The sequence below is a fragment of the Leucoraja erinacea genome, chromosome 44 (genome assembly GCF_028641065.1).
Source record: "Leucoraja erinacea ecotype New England chromosome 44, Leri_hhj_1, whole genome shotgun sequence".
Lineage (NCBI taxonomy): Eukaryota > Metazoa > Chordata > Chondrichthyes > Rajiformes > Rajidae > Leucoraja > Leucoraja erinaceus.
This window is the reverse complement of record NC_073420.1, coordinates 1,522,546-1,544,360: the sequence shown is the minus strand read 5'-3', so window position 1 is coordinate 1,544,360 and position 21,815 is coordinate 1,522,546. Positions and strand designations below refer to the sequence as shown.

At 49.4% G+C, this 21,815-nt stretch overlaps 1 protein-coding gene across 1 annotated transcript in view; it reads right to left on the bottom strand.

Annotated features, from left to right (window-relative positions):
• LOC129714989 (fermitin family homolog 3-like) overlaps positions 1-16,674 on the bottom strand; it is a 41,136-nt gene extending 24,462 nt beyond the window's left edge. Inside the window, exons 1-2 of the mRNA XM_055664794.1 lie at positions 16,265-16,674; positions 5,988-6,165 (exon numbers count right to left, since the gene is read on the bottom strand). Coding sequence (XP_055520769.1) covers positions 5,988-6,153 — 166 coding nt within the window. The 5' untranslated portion in view covers positions 6,154-6,165; positions 16,265-16,674. The remainder of the gene's footprint in view (positions 1-5,987; positions 6,166-16,264) is intronic.
• Between the last annotated feature and the right edge of the window lie 5,141 nt (positions 16,675-21,815).

The following is a 21,815-nucleotide window of genomic DNA, read 5'->3' as shown; positions in this document are numbered from 1 at the left end:
TAGCCACAGACAGCTGCAGAGGCCAAGATATCTTGTTGGGGATTCCTGATTAGTGCGGGTGTCAGGGGTCACGGGGAGAAGGCAGGAGAATGGGGCTGAGAGGGAGAGATAGATCAGCCTTGATTGAATGGCGGAGTAGACTCGATGGGCCGAATGGTATTATTCTGCTCCAGAAACCTATAAGGCTAGGACACTATTCCTTGGAGCGCAGAAGGGTGAGGGGCGATCTTACAGAGGTGTACAAAATCATGAGAGGAATAGATTGGATAAACGCACAGTCTTTTACCCAGAGTAGGGGTCTTAAGAACCAGTGGTTTAAGGTGAAGGGGGAAAGATTTAATGGGAACATGAGGGGTGCCTTATTTTACACAGAGGGTGGTGGGTGTATGGAATGAGCTGCCGGAGGAGGTAGTTGAGGCTGGTATTATCACAATGTTTAAGAAACATTTACAGTGCTGGAGAGAGGCAGAGGGAGACAGAGAGAGAGACGGAGAGAGAGAGACAGAGAGAGAGACGGAGAGAGAGAGAGAGACAGAGAGACAGAGAGAGAGAGAGAGAGAGAGAGAGAGAGAGAGAGAGAGAGAGAGAGAGAGAGAGAGAGAGAGAGAGAGAGAGACAGAGAGAGACAGAGATAGAGAGAGACAGAGACAGAGAGAGAGAGAGAGAGAGAGAGAGAGAGAGAGAGAGAGATACAGAGAGAGAGAGAGAGAGAGAGAGAGAGAGAGAGAGACAGAGAGAGAGAGAGAGAGAGAGAGACAGAGAGAGATAGACAGAGAGAGAGAGAGAGAGAGAGAGAGAGAGAGAGAGAGAGAGAGAGAGAGAGAGAGAGAGAGAGAGAGAGAGAGATAGAGAGAGACAGAGAGAGAGACAGAGAGAGAGAGAGAGACAGAGAGAGAGAGACAGAGAGAGAGAGAGAGAGAGACAGAGAGAGAGAGAGAGAGGAAACAGAAACGGAGAGAGAGCGACTTAGAGAGAGAGACAGAGAGTGTGTGTGTATGTGTGTGCACATGCATGTACGCAGGCAAGTGTTAGTGTGGCAAGTTGTGACACAGTCAGTGTTTCCACTGCAGCCACCACAGTACCACGTTACAGGGGTTAAACCCCGCTGCTGCTGCTGCTGCTGCTGCTGCTGCACATCGTGGGGTCAGAGTGAAGGGGAGGGAGGGTGGTCCCGGGGTTGTTGCCGCCTATTGCCCGTGAGGGTGAGGCCCACCCCAGGACCGACGCCCATACCCGTCGCTTGCAAAGACAGCGGCCAGAACTGAGCCGACAAAAGCTTCGCTGGAAGGCAGACATTCCAGTTTGGCATTCACCGCCAGGGCGTGTTCTGGCAACAACACAAGAATACTCAGAACTCTCCAGATCCTGTGGAATTCTCCTCCTCAGAGGGCGGTGGAGGCGGGTTCTCTGGATGCTTTCAAGAGAGAGCTAGATAGGGCTCTTAACGATAGTGGAGTCAGGGGATATGGGGAGAAGGCAGGAACGGGGTACTGATTGTGGATGATCAGCCACGATCACATTGAATGGCGGTGCTGGCTCGAAGGAAGGGCCGAATGGTCTCTACTCCTGCACCTATTGTCTATTGTCTATTGTAACATCACCTACCATTCCTTCCTTGCTCCCCGCACTGGGAATCTCTCCCCACACTTTGAAACGTGCCGAATAGTCAAAGTCCTGGATAGAGTGGATGTGGAGAGGATGTTTCCCACTGGTGGGAGAGTCTAGGACCAGAGAGCGCAGCCTCAGAATTAAAGGATGTTCTTGTAGGAAGGAGACGAGGAGGAATTCCTTGAGTCAGAGGGTGGTGAATCTGTGGAATTCTTTGCCACAGAAGGCTGTGGAGGCCACAAGTCAATAGACAATAGACAATAGGTGCAGGAGTAGAGGCCATTTGGCCCTACGAGCCAGCACCGCCATTCAATGTGATCATGGCTAATCATCCCCAATCAGTACCCCGTTCCTGCCTTCTCCCCATATCCCCTGACTCCGCTATTTTTAAGAACCCTATCTAACTCTCTCTTGAAAGCATCCAGAGAACCGGCCTCCACTGCCCTCTGATGCAGAGAATTCCACAGACTCACAACTCTCTGTGAGAAAGAAGTGTTCCCTCGTCTCCGTTCTAAATGGCCGACCCCTTATTCTTAAACTGTGTGGCCCCTGGTTCTGGACTCCCCCAACATCGGGAACATGTTTCCTGCCTCTAGCATGTCTAAGCCCTTAACAATCTTTTATTTTTCAATGAGATATCCTCTCATCCTTCTAAACTCCAGAGTGTACACCACTGTCACCAGAGTCAAACCACTGACATTAATCCTTAATGTGTAGGAAGGAACTGCAGATGCTGCTTTCCACTGAGGAAAGCCACAAAGTGCTGGAGTAACTCAGCGGGACAGGCAGCATCTCCGGAGTGAAGGAATAGGTGACGCTTCGGGTCGGAGTCTGAAGAAGGGTCTCGACCAGAAACGTCACCCGTTCCTTCTCTCCAGAGACGCTGCCTGTCCCGCTGAGTTACTCCAGCATTTTGTGTCTACCGACATTAATCCTTAATTCGGGATCATCATCTTTGGAAGCATTAAGTGGCCTCTAGGTTTGGATCCCGACCACATTGACTGGCCCTTACTTTGTGATGGGATAGCACAGCAGTAGTCGCTGCCTTACAGCGCCAGAAACCCGGGTTCGATCCCGAATATGGGCGCTGTCTGTACGGAGTTTGCACGTTCTCCCCGTGACCTGCGTGCGTTTTCTCCGACACCTTCGGTTTCCTCCCACACTCCAAAGCCAAACAGGTTTATCAGTGATTTGGCTTGGCATAAATGTAAAATTGTCCCTAATGTGTGTGTATAGGGTAGCGTTAATATGTGGGGATCGCTGGCCGGCACGGACTGGGTGGGCCGAAGGGCCTGTCACCGCGCTGTATCTCCAAACTAAACTAAATCAGTCTCCCCTTTCCAGCCTCACGGCAAAAATAGCCGAGGTGTCGGGGCGAGAAAAGATTTCAGTAGAGGAGTAAAGAGGTTCTTCTGCAGTTGTATATATAGGCTCTGGTGAGACCACATCCGGAGTATTGTGTACAGATTTGGTCTCCTAATTTGAGGAAGGACATCCTTGCGATTGAGGCAGTGCAGCTTAGGTTCACGAGATTGATCCCTGGGATGGCGGGACTGTCACATGAGGAAAGATTGAAAAGACTAGGCTTGTATTTACTGGAGTTTAGAAGGATGAGGGGATATCTTATAGAAACATATAAAAATTATAAAAGGACTGGAGGCAGGATGTCCCAATGTTGGGCGAGTGAAAGGGGAACACCTTAGAAACTAAAGGGTCCGGCTAAAGGTATTAGGAATTGCAAAAAAAAAAAAAAAAAAACAAACGGAGGAAAAAAAAATTTAAGTCGTTGTTCCATCAAAAGAGATTTTGTGAGGAAAAGGGAGCAGAAAGAAAATGTTCCCAATGTTGGGCGAATAATCTTATTCCAAGGGACACATCATCAGTAAATAGACTGAGGTCATTTAAGACTGAGGAGAAAAAACGTTTCCACCCCAGAGAGTTGTGAGTTTGTGCAATTCCCTGCCACAGAGGGCAGTGGAGGCCAAGTTACTGGATGGATTTAAGAGAGAGTTAGATAGAGCTCTAGGGGCTGGTGGAATCAAGGGATATGGGGAGAAGGCAGGAACGGGGTACTGATTGGGGACGATCAGCCATGATCACAATGAATGGCGGTGCTGGCTCGAAGGGCCGAATGGCCTCCTCCTGCAGCTATTGTCTATGTTTCTAAGATGGCACCCGGCAGGAATAAGGACATCTCCCCGCTTTCTCCACAGACTGGAGCGTTCATCGGTCGATGTTCCGCTGCTCAGCCATGTAGTGTAACTTCCTGCCTACATCTTACTCAGCCCAGTACCAGAGGCCCAGCTAACCACTTCCTTCTGCCTTGCTGCAAGAGGGCGTGGGGAAGTAACCGTGCAGGGCGATGTTTCGCTCGAGAGATCGAATTCAGGCTCAGGCAGTGGCTTAGAACAAGATCAAACCTTTTCATTACACAAGTCTCTTTCCATCTCCACACCAGTGACTTCATTATGCTTCCTGCAGTCAATGTTTGCACACATAGAGACATCGTCATGGAAACATGGGGCGTGGAAACAGGCCCTTCAGCCCAACTTGCCCACGCCAACCAACATGCCCCATCTATACTAGCTCCGCCTGTCTGCGTTTGGCCCATATCATTGAGTCTTACAGTGTGGAGTCAGGCCCTTCGGCCCAACTTGCCCACGTCGACTGACAAGCCCCATCTATACTAGCCCCGCCTGTCTGCGTTTGGCCCATATCATAGAGTCATGGAGTCTTACTGGGGGCGGGCAGCAACTCTACCACTGCGCCTCTGTGCCAGATGGCCTAAGTCTGCTCCTATAACTTGAGAACTTGTTTATACATCTCTGGCCTTTGTCCAACCATCGAGATGAGAAGAACTTTTTCACACACAGAGAGTGGTGAATCTCTGGAACTCTCTGCCACAGAGGGTAGTTGAGGCCAGTTCATTGGCTATATTTAAGAGGGAGTTAGATGTGGCCCTTGTGGCTAAGGGGATCAGGGGGGGTATGGAGAGAAGGCAGGTACGGGATACTGAGTTGGATGATCAGCCATGATCATATTGAATGGCGGTGCAGGCTCGAAGGGCCGAATGGCCTACTCCTGCACCTAATTTCTATGTTTCTATGTTTCTATCTCCATTTCCAACCACTCCCCCACCACCACCACCCCCTTGCCTGTGTTCACACAGGCCCTGCCACACTTTGCCCTCACCCCCAACATGAAGGGACAAAAATATGTAGTTTTGTTCTCCTAATTTGAGGAAGGACATCCTTGTGATTGAGGGCAGTGCAGCGTAGGTTCACCAGATCGATCCCTGGGATTGCGGGACTTTCATATGAGGAAAGATTGAAAAGACTAGGCTTGTATTCACTGGAGTTTTGAAGGATGGGGGGGGGGGGGGGGGGGGGGGGGGATCTTATAGAAAACATATAAAATTACAAAAGGACTGGACAAGCTAGATGCAGGAAAAATGTTCCCAATGTTGGGCGAGTCCAGAACCAGGGGCCACACACAGTCTTAGAATAAAGGGGAGGTCATTTAATACTGAGGTGAGAAAAAACGTTTCCACCCAGAGAGTTGTGTGAATTTGTGGAATTCCCTGCCACAGAGGGCAGTGGAGGCCAAGTCACTGGATGAATTTAAGAGAGAGTTAGATAGAGCTCTAGGGGCTAGTGGAGTCGAGGGATATGGGGAGAAGGCAGGCACGGGTTATTGATAGGGGACGATCAGTCATGATCACAATGAATGGCGAATGGTGCTGGCTCGAAGGGCCGAATGGAGGGGTTAAGGGGTTGGACAGGCTAGATGCAGGTAGATTGTTCCCGATGTTGGGGAAGTCCAGGACAAGGGGTCACAGCTTAAGGATAAAGGGGAAATCCTTTAAAACCGAGATGAGAAGAACTTTTTTCACACAGAGGGTGGTGAATCTCTAGAACTCTCTGCCACAGAGGGTAGTTGAGACCACACAGTTCATTGGCTATATTTAAGAGGGAGTTAGATGTGGCCCTTGTGGCTAAAGGGATCAGGGGGTATGGAGAGAAAGGCAGGTACGGGATACTGAGTTGGATGATCAGCCATGATCATATTGAATGGCGGTGCAGGCTCGAAGGGCCGAATGGCCTACTCCTGCACCTAATTTCTATGTTTCTATGTTTCTATCTCCATTTCCAACCACTCTCCCATGGATTTAAGAGAGAGTCAGATAGAGCTCTAGGGGCTAGTGGAGTCAAGGGATATGGGGAGATGGCAGGCACGGGTTATTGATAGGGGACGATCAGTCATGATCACAATGAATGGCGAATGGTGCTGGCTCGAAGGGTCGAATGGACCTGTTGTCTATGTTTCTCTGTTTCTATGACACCATGGCGTGGCCATGTCGAGCATCACGCGGTACTTACTGATCTTCTCCACCAGCTGCAGGATGGTGCCGCCGATGTGTATGTCGCCCGTCACTCTCAGGGTGATCGGGTCGGCGTCCTCGCCCAGTTCATCCACGGCGATCTTCAGCTCCCAGGATGCGGCCCCGTAGTCCCCGCTCGCAGTCTTGATGCCCCCCAGCGCCATCCTCCAACATGCCTGCCAACGGGAGTAACGACAATGCCTGCCACTGAGAAACGATAGCGGACACACGGCCAGCGTGAAGGATCTCGGCGGGAACAGGAGGGGAGAGGAGCAACGCCCGCCAACACTCGAGGTCAGATACAAGATGCTGGGGTAACTCAGTGGGACAGGCAGCATCTCCGGAGAGAAGGAATGGGTCGAGAGATGATATTTTGGATCCGACTCTAGAGAACACTGAGGTTTGACGTTCTTGACCCGAAACGTCACCCATTCCTTCTCTCCAGAGTAGCCAGTAGACAAGACACAACAAAATAAGTCATGGTCAATAGTTGGTCATGGTTACGGAGGGAGCGGTCTCTGCGGAAAGCAGACGGGGGAGGAGGTGGGAAGATGTGGCGAGTGGTGGGATCCCGTTGGAGGTGGCGAAAATGTCGGAGGATTATTTGTTGTATGTGACGGCTGGGAGGGTGGAAGGTGAGGACTAGGGGGAATCTGCCCTTGTTACGAGTGGGGGGATGGGGAGTGAGTTACGGGGTACAGACGAAACCCTGGTGAGAGCCTCATCTATAGTAGGGGAGGTGAACCCCCGCTCCCTAAAGAATAGGGACATCTCCGATGCCCTGGTGTGGAACGCCTCATCCTGGGTGCAGATGCGGTGTAGACGGAGGAATTGGGAGTAGGGGATGGAGTCCTTACAGGAAGCAGGGTGGGGAGAAGTGTAGTTTAGATAGCCATGGGAGTCAGTGGGTTTATAGTGGATGTTGGTCAGTAGTCCATCCAGCGTTGGAGATAGTGAGGTCTAGAAACGGTGGGGAGATGTCGGACATGGTCCAGGTGTATTTGAATGCCGGATGGAAGTTAGTGGTGAATTCCCAGCCAGCATCAGTTGACTGATTAAAGCCGATTTGGGAAGCTATGACCTGATTTTCATTCCCTAAGATTGTGTGCAAGACATCGGATTCTCGTTTAGTTCAGTTTAGAGATACAGCGTGGAAACAGGCCCTTCGGCCCACCTAATCCTCACCCTCCTCACTAGCACTACCCACACACACACACACACACACACACACACTGGGGACAATTTACAATTTAGCCAAGCCAATTGACCGACAGACCTGCACGTCTTTGGAGTGTGGGAGGAAACCGGAGCACCCGGAGAAAACCCACGCAGTCACAGGGAGGAACGCACAAACAAGCTCCGTAGTCAGGATCGAACCTGGGTCTCCGTGAGGCAGCGTAGACGTGTGCCCTGCCTTGCAGCCAGTTCTGTTTATCTCGACTGCAGCTTCCAGCCATCGACCTTCATTTGTCTTCCTTAAGGGTGTGTGACCCTGAATGTCAGTGAAACACAACCTGCCTTATTTATGCCCCTGTCCCACTTAGGAAACCTGAACGGAAACCTCTGGAGACTTTGAAGCCCCACCTAAGGTTTCCGTGCGGTTCCCGGAGGTTTTTGTCAGCCTCCCCACCTGCTTCCACTACCTGCAACCTCCGACAACCACCTGCAACCTCCGGCAACCACCTGCAACCTCCGGCAACCGCACGGAAACCTTGGGTGGAGCGCAAAGTCTCCAGAGATTTCCGTTCAGGTTTCCTAAGTGGGACAGGGGCATTTTTATAGTACGACACACACCAACGCTCACTTCCCCAATCTTCCAAACCCCGTCAGCATGCACAGTTATTAGAACCTTTGCCTCACAGCGCCAGAGACCAGGGTTCGATCCTGACCACGGGTGCTGCCTGCGCGCAGTTTGAACATTCTACCTGGGACTGCGTGGGTTTTCTCCGGGTGCTCCGGTTTCCTCCCACAGTCTAAAGGCGTACAGGTTTGGAGGTTAATTGACTTGGCCTAATTGCAAATTGCCCCTAGTGCGTGTAGGGCAGTGCTAGTGTGCTAGCGATCACTGGTCAGCACGGATTAGATGGGCCGAAGGGCTTGTTTCCACGTATATCTCTAAACTAAACTACAATCCAATGTCCTTAGGGAATGAAAATCGTGTGTGTGCGTGTGTATAGTAGTGTGAGTGTGCAGGTTTGTACTTGCTTGAATTTAGAAGATTGAGGGGGGATCTTATAGAAACTTACAGCATTCTTAAGGGGTTGGACAGGCTAGATGCAGGAAGATTGTTCCTGATGTTGGGGAAGTCCAGAACAAGGGGTCACAGTTTAAGGATAAGGGGGAAATCTTTTAGGACCGAGATGAGAAAAACATTTTTTACAGAGAGTGGTGAATCTGTGGAATTCTCTGCCACAGAAGGTAGTTGAAGCCAGTTCATTGGCTATATTTTAGAGGGAGTTAGATGTGGCCCTTGTGGCTAAAGGGATCAGGGGGTATTGAGAGAAGGCAGGTACAGGATACTGAGTTGGATGATCAGCCTTGATCATATTGAATGGCGGTGCAGACTCGAAGGGCTGAATGGCCTACTCCTGCACCAATTTGCTATGTTTCTACGTTAATTGGCTTCTGCTAATTGTCCACAGTGTCTGGGATAGCACTAGTGTTGGTTGGCATGGACTAAGTGGGCTGAAGGGCCCGCTTCCTTGCTGTATCTCTCAACTAAACTAAACTTCTTGGAGAAGAACGCCCTAGTCCGATCAAAGTTGGTACCGAAAAAAGACTGGGCAACCTCGCTGTGTCTCTCAACTCTCATAACAGGAGCGTTGATCTTGATAGAACGGCCGTTTTAGTCCAGTTACAGTCACTTAAAATGAGAATTACAACTGACACAAGCGAAAGAGGCTGTTGCAAATGGATTGGGCAAGACAAATAGTTACCGAAACTCAACTATCTGGAGTTGTCTCCAGTGTTCAGTGGCTGCCCTGCTGCTATCGCTGTTGTATACGCGCTGTGACAGGATGCGGTGGCCTGTCAGCCTGACAAGCTGACATCTATACTGGGACTTCTCAGTCGCCTCTTCCTTGAATTGTACAGGAAGGAACTGCAGATGCTGGCTTACACCGAAGATAGACACACACACACACACACACACACCGGAGAAACTCAGCCTCGACTACCCTCTGTGGCAGAGAGTTCCAGAGATTCACCACTCTCTGTGTGAAAAAAGTTATTCTCATCTCGGTTTTAAAGGATTTCCCCCTTATCCTTAAGCTGTGACCCCTTGTCCTGGACTTCCCCAACATCGGGAACAATATTCCTGCATCTAGCCTGTCCAAACCCTTAAGAATTTTGTAAGTTTCTATAAGATCCCCTCTCAATCTCCTAAATTCTAGAGAGTATAAACCAAGTCTATCCAGTCTTTCTTCATAAGACATCCTGACATCCCAGGAATCAGTCTGGTGAACCTTCTCTGCACTCCCTCTATGGCAATAATGTTTCGGGTCATAGAAACATAGAAAATAGGTGCAGGAGTAGGCTATTCGAGCCTGCACCGCCATTCAATATGTTCATGGCTGATCATCCAACTCAGTATCCCATACCTGCCTTCTCTCCATACCCCCTGATCCCTTTAGCCACAAGGGCCACATCTAACTCCCTCTTAAATATAGCCAATGAACTGTGTGGCCTCAACTACCTTCTGTAGCAGAGAGTTCCACAGATTCACCACTCTCTGTGTGAAAAATGTTTTTCTCATCTTGGTCCTAAAAGACTTCCCTCTTATCTTTAAACTGTGACCCCTAGTTCTGGACTTCCCCAACATCGGGAATAATCTTCCTGCATCTAGCCTGTCCAACCCCTTAAGAATTTTGTACGTTTCTATAAGATCCCCCCTCAATCTTCTAAATTCTGGCGTGTACAAGCCAAAGTGTGCAGTCGAGACCCTTCTTCAGACTGAGAGTCAGGGGAGTGGGAAACAAGGAAGGGCAAGGTGTGAAAATGGAACAAGGTGATGGTGATCAGGGAAATGTAGAATGATGCATTGTTAGCTGAGGTGACAATGAGGCTTTCAATCAGTAATATTTAATCAGGAGGTCAACAAACTAGAATGGGGAGAGGTGGAGAGAAAGGGAAAGCAAGGGTTACTTGACTTCTCTAAGTCAATATTCATACTGCTGGGTGGAAAGCTGCCCAATTCTTGCTAGTGAGGGAGTGCAGCGTAGGTTCACCAGGTTAATTCCCGGGATGGAGGGACTGTCCTATGCTGAGAGAATGGAGCGGCTGGGCTTGTACACTCTGGAGTTTAGAAGCATGAGAGGGGATCTCATTGAAACATATAAGATTATTAAGGGTTTGGACACGCTAGAGGCAGGAAACACGTTCCCGATGTTGGGGGAGTCCAGAACCAGGGGCCACACACACAGTTTAAGAATATGGGGTCGGCCATTTAGAACGGAGACGAGGAAACACTCTTTCTCACAGAGAGTTGTGAGTCTGTGGAATTCTCTGCCTCAGAGGCCGGTTCTCTGGATGCTTTCAAGAGAGAGCTAGATAGGGCTCTTAAAGATAGCGGAGTCAGGGGATATGGGGAGAAGGCAGGAACGGGGTACTGATTGGGGATGATCAGCCATGATCACATTGAATGGCGGTGCTGGCTCGAAGGGCCGAATGGCCTCTACTCCTGCACCTGTTGTCTATTGTCTATTGAAATATGAGGTGTTGTTTATCTCCTTTCCCACCGCGCTCTTTTCCTTTCACCCCCATCACAGTCACAGAGTGAGGACCTGAAGAAGGGTCTCGACCCGAAACGTCGCCTATTTCCTTGGCTCCACAGATGCTGCCTCACCCGCTGAGTTTCTCCAGCATTTTTGTCTACCTTCGATTTTCCAGCATCTGCAGTTCCTTCTTAAACATGCACACCTGATGTTTTGGGTTGGGATATCATGTAACCTTACGCCTCTATCCGTTAAGTTAGCTCCTCCTTGTCTTATCCAGGATTCCATGTTAAAACCGCACTCTCAGATCATTGCAAAGTGTCCAATTTTAATACCAGGATTGTTCTATGCAGGGTAAACACTGGAGCTAAATATATATTTTATCTGCTCTTTGTGTGAGCTTATTGTGTGTATATCGGGTGGGGCAATTTTTAAGTTGCTAAAACAACAGGATGGAGGTAACATAGAAACATAGAAAGCAGGTTCAGGGGGAGGCCATTTGGCCCTTCGAGCCAGCACCGCCATTCATTGTGATCATGGCTGATCGTCCCAAATTAATAACCCGTGCCTGCCTTCTCCTCATATCCCTGGACTCCACTAGGCCTATCTAACTCTCTCTTAAATCCATCCAGTGACTTGGCCTCCACTGCCCTCTGTGGCAGGGAATTCCACAAACTCACAACTCTCTGGGTGAAAGAGTCTTTTCTCATCTCACCTCAGTCTTAAATGACCTCCCCTTTATTCTAAGACTGTGTGTGGCCCCTGGTTCTGGACTCGCCCACCAACATTGGGAACATTTTTCCTGCGGTATAAAAGAGACTGCAGGTGCAGGAATCTGGAGCAAAAGGCAAAGTGCCGGAGGAACTTTAGCGTTGGTTTTGTTTAGAGTTACAGCGGGGGAAACAAATTCTTCGGCCCACCAAGTCCACGACCGACTAGCGATCACCCCGATTTAGCTCTTAGGGGGTAACGAAATCAAGGGATATGGGGAGAAGGCAGGAACAGGGCACCGATTCTGGATGATCAGCCATGTTCGTATTGAATGGCGACGCAGGGCCGAATGGCCTACACTGGCATCTATTTTTCTATGTTTCTAAACCCACTAATTCCTGGGATCATTCTTCTCTAGACCATCTCCAGCACCAGCACAACCCTCCTCCGATACGGGGCCCAGAAAAACACTCTCAATCCAATGCAAGGTAGACAAAATGCTGGAGGAACTCAGCAGGTGAGGCAGCATCTATGGAGTGAAGGAATGTGTGACGTTTCAGGTCGAGACCCTTATTCGAAAAACTCAGCGGGTGGGGCAGCATCTATGGAGTGAAGGAATGGGTGACGTTTCGGGTCGAGACCCTTCTTCGAAAAACTCAGAGGGTGGGGCAGCATCTATGGAGCGAAGGAATGGGTGACGTTTCGGGTCGAGACCCTTCGAAGAAGGGTCTCGACCCGAAACGCCACCCATTCCTTCGCTCCATAGATGCTGCCTCACCCGCTGAGTTTCTCCAGCATTTTTGTCTACCTAGGATTTACGGGCATCTGCAGTTCCTTCTTAGACAATACAACACATGTTGCGATCCAAAGTCCCTTTTTACCTTGATGTCTGGGTTTGTCCGTAATGATTAACTAGTGATTAGCTCCTGACTCACACAATAGACGTCTCAGATAAGGCCTCTTGTGAGGAAGTAGCTGATCATAAACCTGGCAGCTGCCCAAGCAAATCCATCCCACAAGTTTCAGAAATGAAGATATAAAACGATCTTTAAAAACCAACCAGCGAAAGGGCGAATGTAGGGCTGACGATCGGGGAACATCGATGGAAGTTAACCGTCCGAGTTTGTATCGTAAGCGTAATGTTTCTGACAATCAACACTGCCGGTCACTAACTTTTCGAAAGTTGCTGATTAAAGTTTGGGGGCAAACATGGTGGCGCAGCGGTAGAGTTGCCGCCTCAAGGCGCCAGAGACCCGGGTTCAATCCTGACCACGGCGTTTGCACGTTCTCCCCGTGACCTGCCTGAGTGCTCCGGGTTTCCTCCTACACTCCAAAGAGGTGCGTCGGTTTGTAGGGTTAATTGGCTTGGCATAAATGAGCATCCCACGAGTCTCGGGGAAGATGGGGCTCGTCAGCCTGGGAAGGCAGTCCATCTAGGAGAGGGAAAACTCTGATTTTAAACCACCACTGCCTTGTGGCCGTGTCCAGTCATGGAAAAGGCTCCTGGAGTAAACCTCGAGAAAATCCGGAGTTGGAGCCCCTAAGGCAGTTTGTCTATGTCTACAACCTCGCTCTGGCAGCTCCTGCGATGGCACTGGTGCCAAACTGTAACGGCCCTGCTGTTCCTTTGATCGATTAGCGACATGGGGAGGTGGGACGTGACGGGTGACAGCCTGTCCTCCATATGACATAGATCGCCCAGGCTTGCATCCGACCAGGATGCATCACCCATGGCCAGTCATGACCGAGAGGGGGGCCTACAAAATGTAAATTGCCCCTGGTGTGTGCAGGATGGTGTTAGTGTGTGGGGATCGCCGGCCGGCATGGACTCGGTGGGCCGAAGGGCCTGTTTCTGCGATGTATTTCTAGACTAAAACTAAATAGTTGAAAGATGAGCCAACAATGGGCCAAATGTTCGCTCCTTCATCTGGACAGAGTTGACGTGGAGAGGATGTTTCCACTAGTGGGAGAGTCTAGGACCAGAGGGCGCAGCCTCAGAATTAAAGGATGTTCCTTCAGGACGGAGATGAGGAGGAATTTCTTTAATCAGAGGGTGGTGAATCTGTGGAATTCTTTGCCACAGATGGCTGTGGAGGCCACAAGTCAGTGGATATATTTAAGGCAGAGATATATAAAAGGAAGAAGGGTTTCAGCCCGAAACGTCGCCTATTTCCTTCGCTCCATAGATGCTGCTGCACCCGCTGAGTTTCTCCAGCATTTTTGTCTACCTTCGATAAATTCTTGATTAGTACGGGTGTCGGGGGTGATGGGGAGAATGGGATTGCTAGGGAGAGGTAGATCAGCCATGATTGAATGGTAGACTTGATGGGCCGAATGGCTTAGTTCTTCTATCACTTCTGATTCAAATTCAAAATGTGGTTTCAAGTGTATTTTCCTCCCACACACCAGAGTTATGCTGGTTATCGCTCTGACGGTTACTCACTGTTTGATTGCTTCCGTCTGCTGCCTTCCCCTCACTGAAAGGTTATTGCATCTCAAACTGAGCAAACTAATCTAGCAATGACTCAAAACTGTCGTCTCCAGGAGGTTGGTGAGTCCCACGCTGCAGTGAGATTCAGGTCCTGCATAGACCATATCATGTCCTAGCGGGGCCCAATGTAGTGGAAATATCAACAACCCCCACAGATTCAGCGAGTGATACAGCATGGAAACAGGCCCTTCGGCCCAACTTGCCCACACCGGCCAACATGCCCCTGCTACACTAGTCCTACCTGCCCATTTCTATCCAAAACCTGTCCTACCCATGTACCTGTCTAACTGTTTCTTAAACGGTGGGATAGTCCCAGCATTGAATTACATTGAATGGTAGACTTGGTGTATCTGTGGAATTCACTGCCACAGAAGGTAGTTGCGGCCGGTTCATTGGCTATATTTAAGAGGGAGTTAGATGTGGCCCTTGTGGCTAAAGGGATCAGGGGGTATGGAGAGAAGGCAGGGATGCGATACTGAGTTGGATGATCAGCCATGATCATATTGAATGGCGGTGCAGGCTCGAAGGGCCGAATGGCCTACTCCTGCACCTATTTTCTATGTTTCTATGAATGGCGGTGCTGGCTCGAAGGGCCGAATGGCCTACTCCTGCGCCTATTTTCTATGTTTCTATGAATGGCGGTGCTGGCTCGAAGGGCCGAATGGCCTACTCCTGCACCTATTTTCTATGTTTCTATGAATGGCGGTGCAGGCTCGAAGGGACGAATGGCCTACTCCTGCACCGACTTTCTATGCTTCTATAGACACAAAAAAGCAGGTGTAACTCAGCGGGACAGGCAGCATCTCTGGAGAGAAGGAATGGGTGACGTTTCGGGGTCGAGACCCTTCTTCAGACTGAGAGTCAGGGGAGAGGGAGTCTAGATATGAAAAGGTGCTCAGAGGAGGAGGAGGAACAAAAACGTACAAACTTAAACTAGAACTTTAAATAAAAAATAAATTAAACAGTTGTTTTAAAGAAAGGCACACAGAGGCCCTTCGGCCCAGCTTGCCCACACCGGCCAACATGTCCCAGCTGCACTAGTCCCACCTGCCCGCGTTTGGTCCATATCCCTCCAAACCCTGTCCTATCCATCAGTCTGAAGAAGGGTCTCAACCTGAAACGTCACCCATTGTTTGTCTCCAGAGATGCTGCCTGATCCGCCGAGTTACTCCAGCATTTTGTGTCTATCTTTGGTTTAAACCAGCATCTGCAGTTCCTTCCTACACTATCCATGTACCTGTCGAACAGTTTCTTAAACGTTGGGATAGTCCCAGCCTCAACTACCTCCTCTGGCAGCTCGTTCCATACACCCACCGCCCTTTGTGTGAAAAAGTTACCTCTCAGATTCCTATTAAATCATTTCCCCCTTCACCTTAAACCTATGTCCTCTGGTCCTCGATTCACCAAACTCTGGGCAAGAGGCTACCTGATCTACTTCACTCATGACTTAATACACAATGGGTCGATTGGGAAATTATTTGAGAAATGTGTAAATGGAGAATCCTTCTAAAGAGTTAGTACAGGTTTTAAAGTAGGCATATCAGCTGGATATGAGGAAAGGGTCTGAAGAAGGGTCTCGACCAGAAACGTTGCCTATTTCCTTCGCTCCATAGATGCTGCCTCACCCGCTGAGTTTCTCCAGCGTTTTTGTCTACCACAGGTTTTAAAGGGTTACTTCGAAAGAGTTAGTACAGGTTTTGTGTACAGTTTTGGTCTCCTAATTTGAGGAAGGACATCCTTGTGATTGAGGCAGTGCAGCGTAGATTCACGAGATTGATCCCCGGGATGGCAGGACTGTCATACGAGGAAAGATTGAAAAGACTAGGCTCGTATTCACTGGGGTTTAGAAGGATGAGGGGGGAGTTCTTATAGAAACATATAAAATGATAAAAGGACTGGACAAGCTAGATGCAGGAAATATGTTCCCAATGTTGGGCGAGTCCAGAACCAGGGGCCACACAGTCTTAGAATAAAGGGGAGGCCATTTAAGACTGAGGTGAGAAAAAACTTTTTTCACCCAGAGAGTTGTGTGAATTTGTGGAATTCCCTGCCACAGAGGGCAGTGGAGGCCAAGTCACTGGATGGATTTGGACAGAGAGTTAGATAGAGGTCTAGGGGCTAGTGGAATCAGGGGATATGGGGAGAAGGCAGGCACGGGTTATTGATAGGGGATCACAATGAATCTGGCTCGAAGGGCTGAATGGCCTCCTCCTGCACCTGTTGCCTATGTTTCTGTTTAATGGGCCCCCACTCTCCCTAAACCTCTTTTTTAAAACATTACTGTGATACATTCTCAGCCACAACGACACGGGAAACTCTGTTAGAGATCACATTTGTACACAGTGTAACGTTTGCTCTCACCAACTAGCGCAAAGTCCTTGTCCCACTTGTCACAGCAGCAGATTTCTGTCCGTCTCAGACCCGTCTCTTGTGTCTCTTGGCTTGGCTGCTCTTCAGGGCGTCACCGAGTTGCAACTGCGAGAGTGTTTCCGTTGAGTAAGAAGATCGAGTCACACTTCTGCTGTGAAACAGAAACACACACACACACACACACACCTACTCAGCCTCTGGCAACTCCTACAATGTGACTGCCCTCTGCATTCACCACCAACCCATTCACAACGTGGCCAGCCCCAGCCGGCTCCACCTTCCCGAGAAAATACCTGTGGATGCACACACAGTCCGGGAAGAAATGCATTCACTTGGATCTGTCTACTGTGCAATGTTGCAGAGAGATGTCCCCTGCAGGCAATGAGCTGAAGCAGCAATGCTCTCACTTAACTAGGCTGTAGTTCCTCTCTCTCTCTCTCTCTCTTTTACACTCCCTCTCTCTCTCTCTCTCTCTCCCTCTCTCTCCTCTCTCTCTCTCTCCCCCCTCTCTCTCCCTCCCCCCCCTCTCTCCCCCCTCTCCCTCTCTCCCCCCTCTCCTCTCCCTCTCTCTCCCTCTCCTCTCTCTCTCTCCCCCTCCTCTCCCTCTCTCCCTCCCTCTCCTCTCTCTCCCTCCTCCTCTCTCTCAACTCCCTCCTCTCTCTCCCCCTCTCTCTCTCTCTCTCTCTCTCTCTCTCCCCCTTCTCTCTCTCTCTCCCCCTCCCTCTCTCTCTCCCCCCTCTCTCTCTCCCCCTCTCTCTCTCTCTCTCTCTCTCTCTCTTCCCCTCTCTCTCTCTCTTCTCTCTCTTTCTCTCCCTCTCCCCCCCCCCCTCTCTCTCTCTCTCTCTCTCTCTCTCTCTCCCTCTCTCTCTCTCTCCCTCTCTCTCTCTCTTTCTCCCTCTTTCTCTCCCCCTCCTCTCTCTCCCCCCTCCTCTCTCTCAACCCCCCCTCTCTCCCCCTCTCTCTCTCTCTACACTCCCCTCTCTCCCCTTCCTCTCCCCCTCTCCCAACCCCCCTCCTCTCCCTACCCCTTCCTCACCCCTCTCACTTCTCTTCACGTTTTGCCCGTGACCACTGAAATATTCCCCTAATTTGGTCGCCCATTTAAAACTACAAGCCCGCAAAGCAAATTTGTTTGGGGAGCAGCATTACGGAGGAATGCAGTGTAGGTTGGGACTTGTAAAACGGGTCGCCTCGTCCGGGCTTGCACTGAGGGCTTGTGAAGAATTCTGGTTACCCTAATGTTAGCGGCTGTGTGGCGTGTAAGCTCAGGTCTAAGGCCTAACCCCCACTGGCAGCTTGTGTGGACTGTGCGTGTTGTAATGTGCCTACTGAGGGAGGAAGGGCAATGGAAGTCGAAACGAGGAACTGCAGATGCTGGCTAATACATAGGACACAAATAGCTGGGGTTGACTGTGGATCAGGCAGCATCTCTGGAGAAGTTGTTGCAAAAAACTGCAGATGCTGGTTTAAATCGAAGATAGACACAAAGTGCTGGAGTAACTCAATGGAGAGAAGGAATGGGTGATGTTTCAAGTCTGAAGAAGGGTCTCGACCAGAAACGCCACCCATTTCTTTTCTCCAGAGATGTGCCTGTCCCAGCGTTTTGTGTCCAGCATGTCAGGAGAACTGATCAGTCTGCAGGAGGGTCCCGACCCAAGACGTCACCTCAGTCCCAGAGTCATGCAGGGTGCAAACAGGCCCACAATGGCCAACATGTCCCATCCACACCAGTCCCACCTGCCTGCATCTGGCCCTATCACTCTCCTATCCATACACCTGTCTAACTGCTTCTTAAACATTGCAACAGTCCCAGCCTCAACTACCTCCTCCGGCAACTTGTTCCATACACCCACCACCCGATGTGTAGAAAAAGTTACCCCTCAGATTCCTATAAATCTTTCCCCCTTTACCTTAAACCTATGTCCCAGGGCAGGAGAATCTGCATCTACCGAATCTATTGATCTGATGATTTAATACATCATGTTCTCCACAGATGCTGCCAGACCGGCTGAGTTACTCCAATGGAGTTATAATATCTCCAATTCTGGTAGTGCAGAGACTTGTGGACGCAGCCCAGACCATCGCACAAACCAACCTCCCTTCCATTGACTCCATCTACACCTCACGCTGCCTCGGCAAGGCCAGCAGCACAATCAAGTCTCACCCCCCAGTCACTCCCTCTTCTCCCCTCCCCCATCAGGCAAGAGGCACAGAAGTGTGAAAACGCACACACACACACCTCCAGATTCAAGGGACAGTTTCCCCCAGCTTTTATTAAGCAACTGATATCCAATCAACTTGTCCTATCACCAACTACAGAGCAGTCCTAGAAACCTAGAAACATAGAAAATAGGAGCAGGAGTAGAGGCCCCCCATCATTCGGCCCTTCGAGCCTGCACCGCCATTCAATATGATCATGGCTGATCATCCAACTCAGTATCCCATCCCTGCCTTCTCTCCATACCCCCTGATCCCTTTAGCCACAAGGGCCACATCTAACTCCCTCTTAAATATAGCCAATGAAAATGTGTGGCCTCAACTACCTTCTGTGGCAGAGAATTCCACAGATTCACCACTCTCTGTGTGAAAAATGTTTTCCTCACCTCGGTCCTAAAAGATTTCCCCCTTATCCTTAAACTGTGACCCCTTGTTCTGCAGTAATCATTTGCTCGCCTGGTTAGCATGCTTTTCACTGTACCTTGGTGCACGTGACAATAAACTGAGCTAAAACTATTTACAAGGTCGTTAAGATGGCTTCAAAAGCAGGCGAGTTGTTCATAGAATCACACAGGTAATATCAAGACATCAGACGAGGCTATGACACCATACACTGCACATCATGCACTGATTGAGAGTATTTCCTGATCCTCTGTGATGCTGATCTCTCAAAATAAAACTCGAGGGGGTGACTGTTCACTTCCTCTTGCGGATTGCAATATTTTTAGTGGCTGAATAAGGTCATAAGAACATGACATTTGAAATGGACACAGCAAAGAATGTAGATGATGGAATCCGGAGCAAAGGAAAAACAAAAGTGCTGGAGTAACTCAGCAGGTCAGGCAGCATCTGTGGAGGGAAAGGGACAGTCGACGTTTCGGATCGGGACTGTTGGGAGAGTGTGTATGAAAAAGACACAAAGTGCTGGAGTAACTCAGCGGGTCAGTCAGTATCCTTGGAGAACACGGATAGGTGACGTTTCGGGTCGAGACCTTTGCTGCCTGACCCGCTGACTTTATGTTCATTTGTATATGACCCGACATTCGCAGTTCTTTGTTTCTACACTTGGGAAAAATGAGCTCTTGCCAAACCCTTTCCCCACACCTAATTTTACCGGCTATCTCTGCTATACTCAGGATGGCGCAGCGGTAATTCTGCCTTGCAGCGCCAGAGACCTGGGTTCAACTGCGGGTGCTGTCTGTATGGAGTTTGTACATTCTCCCTGTGACCTGGTGGGTTTTCTCTGGGTACTCCGGTTTCCTCCCACAATTGAAAGACACACAGGTTTGTAGGTTAATTCTCCCTAGCTTGTAGGATAGGCATCTGATAAATTTAATAATGAACTTTTATTTTCATGTGTCTGAGCAGTAACGTTTTCCTCTCTATATTAATATTCATCCCTATATTAAAAAAAACTTGAATAAATAATTTTCCCAACTCATTTTCTAAACCCCTATCTTCTTTCCACCCAGCTCAAGGTCAAACCATTCACAAGTCGAGCATATTTGACAATAGACAATAGGTGCAGGAGTAGAGGCCATTCAGCCCTTCGAGCCAGCACCGCCATTCAATGTGATCGTGGCTGATCATCCCCAATCAGTACCCCGTTCCTGCCTTTTCCCCATAATCCCCTGACTCCGCTATCTTTAAGATTTGCGCCTGCATTGCTTGACTCTTACAGTAAATGTTACACCCACCAGCCTGTGGTTTTCAACTTCTGCTCCTGCTGCAATGTTTTATCCATCGTCAATGATATTTGTGAGGCCTCATTTCTCAACAGCTGGCCCGAGGAAAAAGTCTCTCCACTGCTGCTCCCCGCAATTTATTCTGCAATTCGTGTGTGAGTGGGAGGGCCAAGGACAGTGTTGCAGTGGCTGCAGTTACTACCCTATATAGAGACAGCACCACAGCAGTAGAGTTGCTGCCTCACAGCGCCAGAGACCCGGGTTCCATGCAATCCGTATGGAGCTTTTACATTCTCCCTACGACCTGCAAGGGTTTTCTCCGGGCGCTCCGGTTTCCTCCCACACTCCTAAGATGTAGTTTTGTAGGTTAATAGGCTTTGGTGAAAATTGTCCCTAAAGTGGAGGATAGCATTAGTGTTAAGCAGGGGTCTTCCAAATTACGGCCCGCAGGCCACATCCGGCCCGGCACTAGATTTTATCCTGCTCGCAGCAAGCTCCGTGCTTTTGAGACAAGTGGGCAAAGAGGGGCGGCATCAGTGTGCGGCCCTCAAAATATGCCAAATATATAATGTGGCCCTCATGCTGAAACGTTTGGAGACTCCTGGCGTAAAGGGGATAACTGGTCGGGGCAGGCTCCGCGCGTGGCAATCCACTAAATGACATAGAAGATCAGAAATTAGGGCAGGAGTCAGGCCAGCGGCCCTTCGAAAGCATGCCAAATATATGATCATGGCCCTCATCCTGAAACTCAGTATCCCGTACCTGCCTTCTCTCCATACCCCCTGATCCCCTGGTCACAAGGCTCCACGCTGTATCAATCCACTAAAAGACAATCAGCAGTTGGTGGGGAAAGTTCAAGGAACAAGCCTGTGCAGCCTATGGGAGATATTCTTCACGTGAAACATAAGGCTGTGTTTACTGCCTCAAGCTGATGGAAGAGCAAGGGAATTTCCTTCTTTATCACGTAATGAGCATCCAAAATTGTAGCCGAGTGGATCTTTCACAGGCTAGCAGGGGATTTTTTTTGTCTATTCACATACAGGAACAGACAGCCAGAAGTACCGGAATGAGAAATGGCTATCTAGTTGCACCAACTCTAGTGAGTAGTTTCCCAACTAAGTACTTATTCCCGACTCTAGCGAGTACATCTTGTCCCGTCTCTCAATCCCTCCCCCACTCAAGTCACACTAGCTTCTCATTTTCACCCTACAAACAGCTAACAATGGCCAGGTTCCTTTATCATTGTTATTTTATTTTGCCTATCTTTCATTCAATGTTCTTTATCTCTCCACATCACCGTCTATCTCGCTAGTTTCTCTTATCCCTAACCAGTCTAAAACATAGAAACATAGAAATTAGGTGCAGGAGTAGGCCATTCAGCCCTTCGAGCCTGCACCGCCATTCAATATGATCATGGCTGATCATCCAACTCAGTATCCCCGTACCTGCCTTCTCTCCATACCCCCCTGATCCCCTTGGCCACAAGGGCCACATCTAACTCCCTCTTAAATATAGCCAATGAATGGCTGGCCTCAACTACCCTCTGTGGCAGAGAGTTCCAGAGATTTCACCACTCTCTGCGTGAAAAAAGTTCTTCTCATCTCGGTTTTAAAGGATTTCCCCTTTATCCTTAAGCTGTG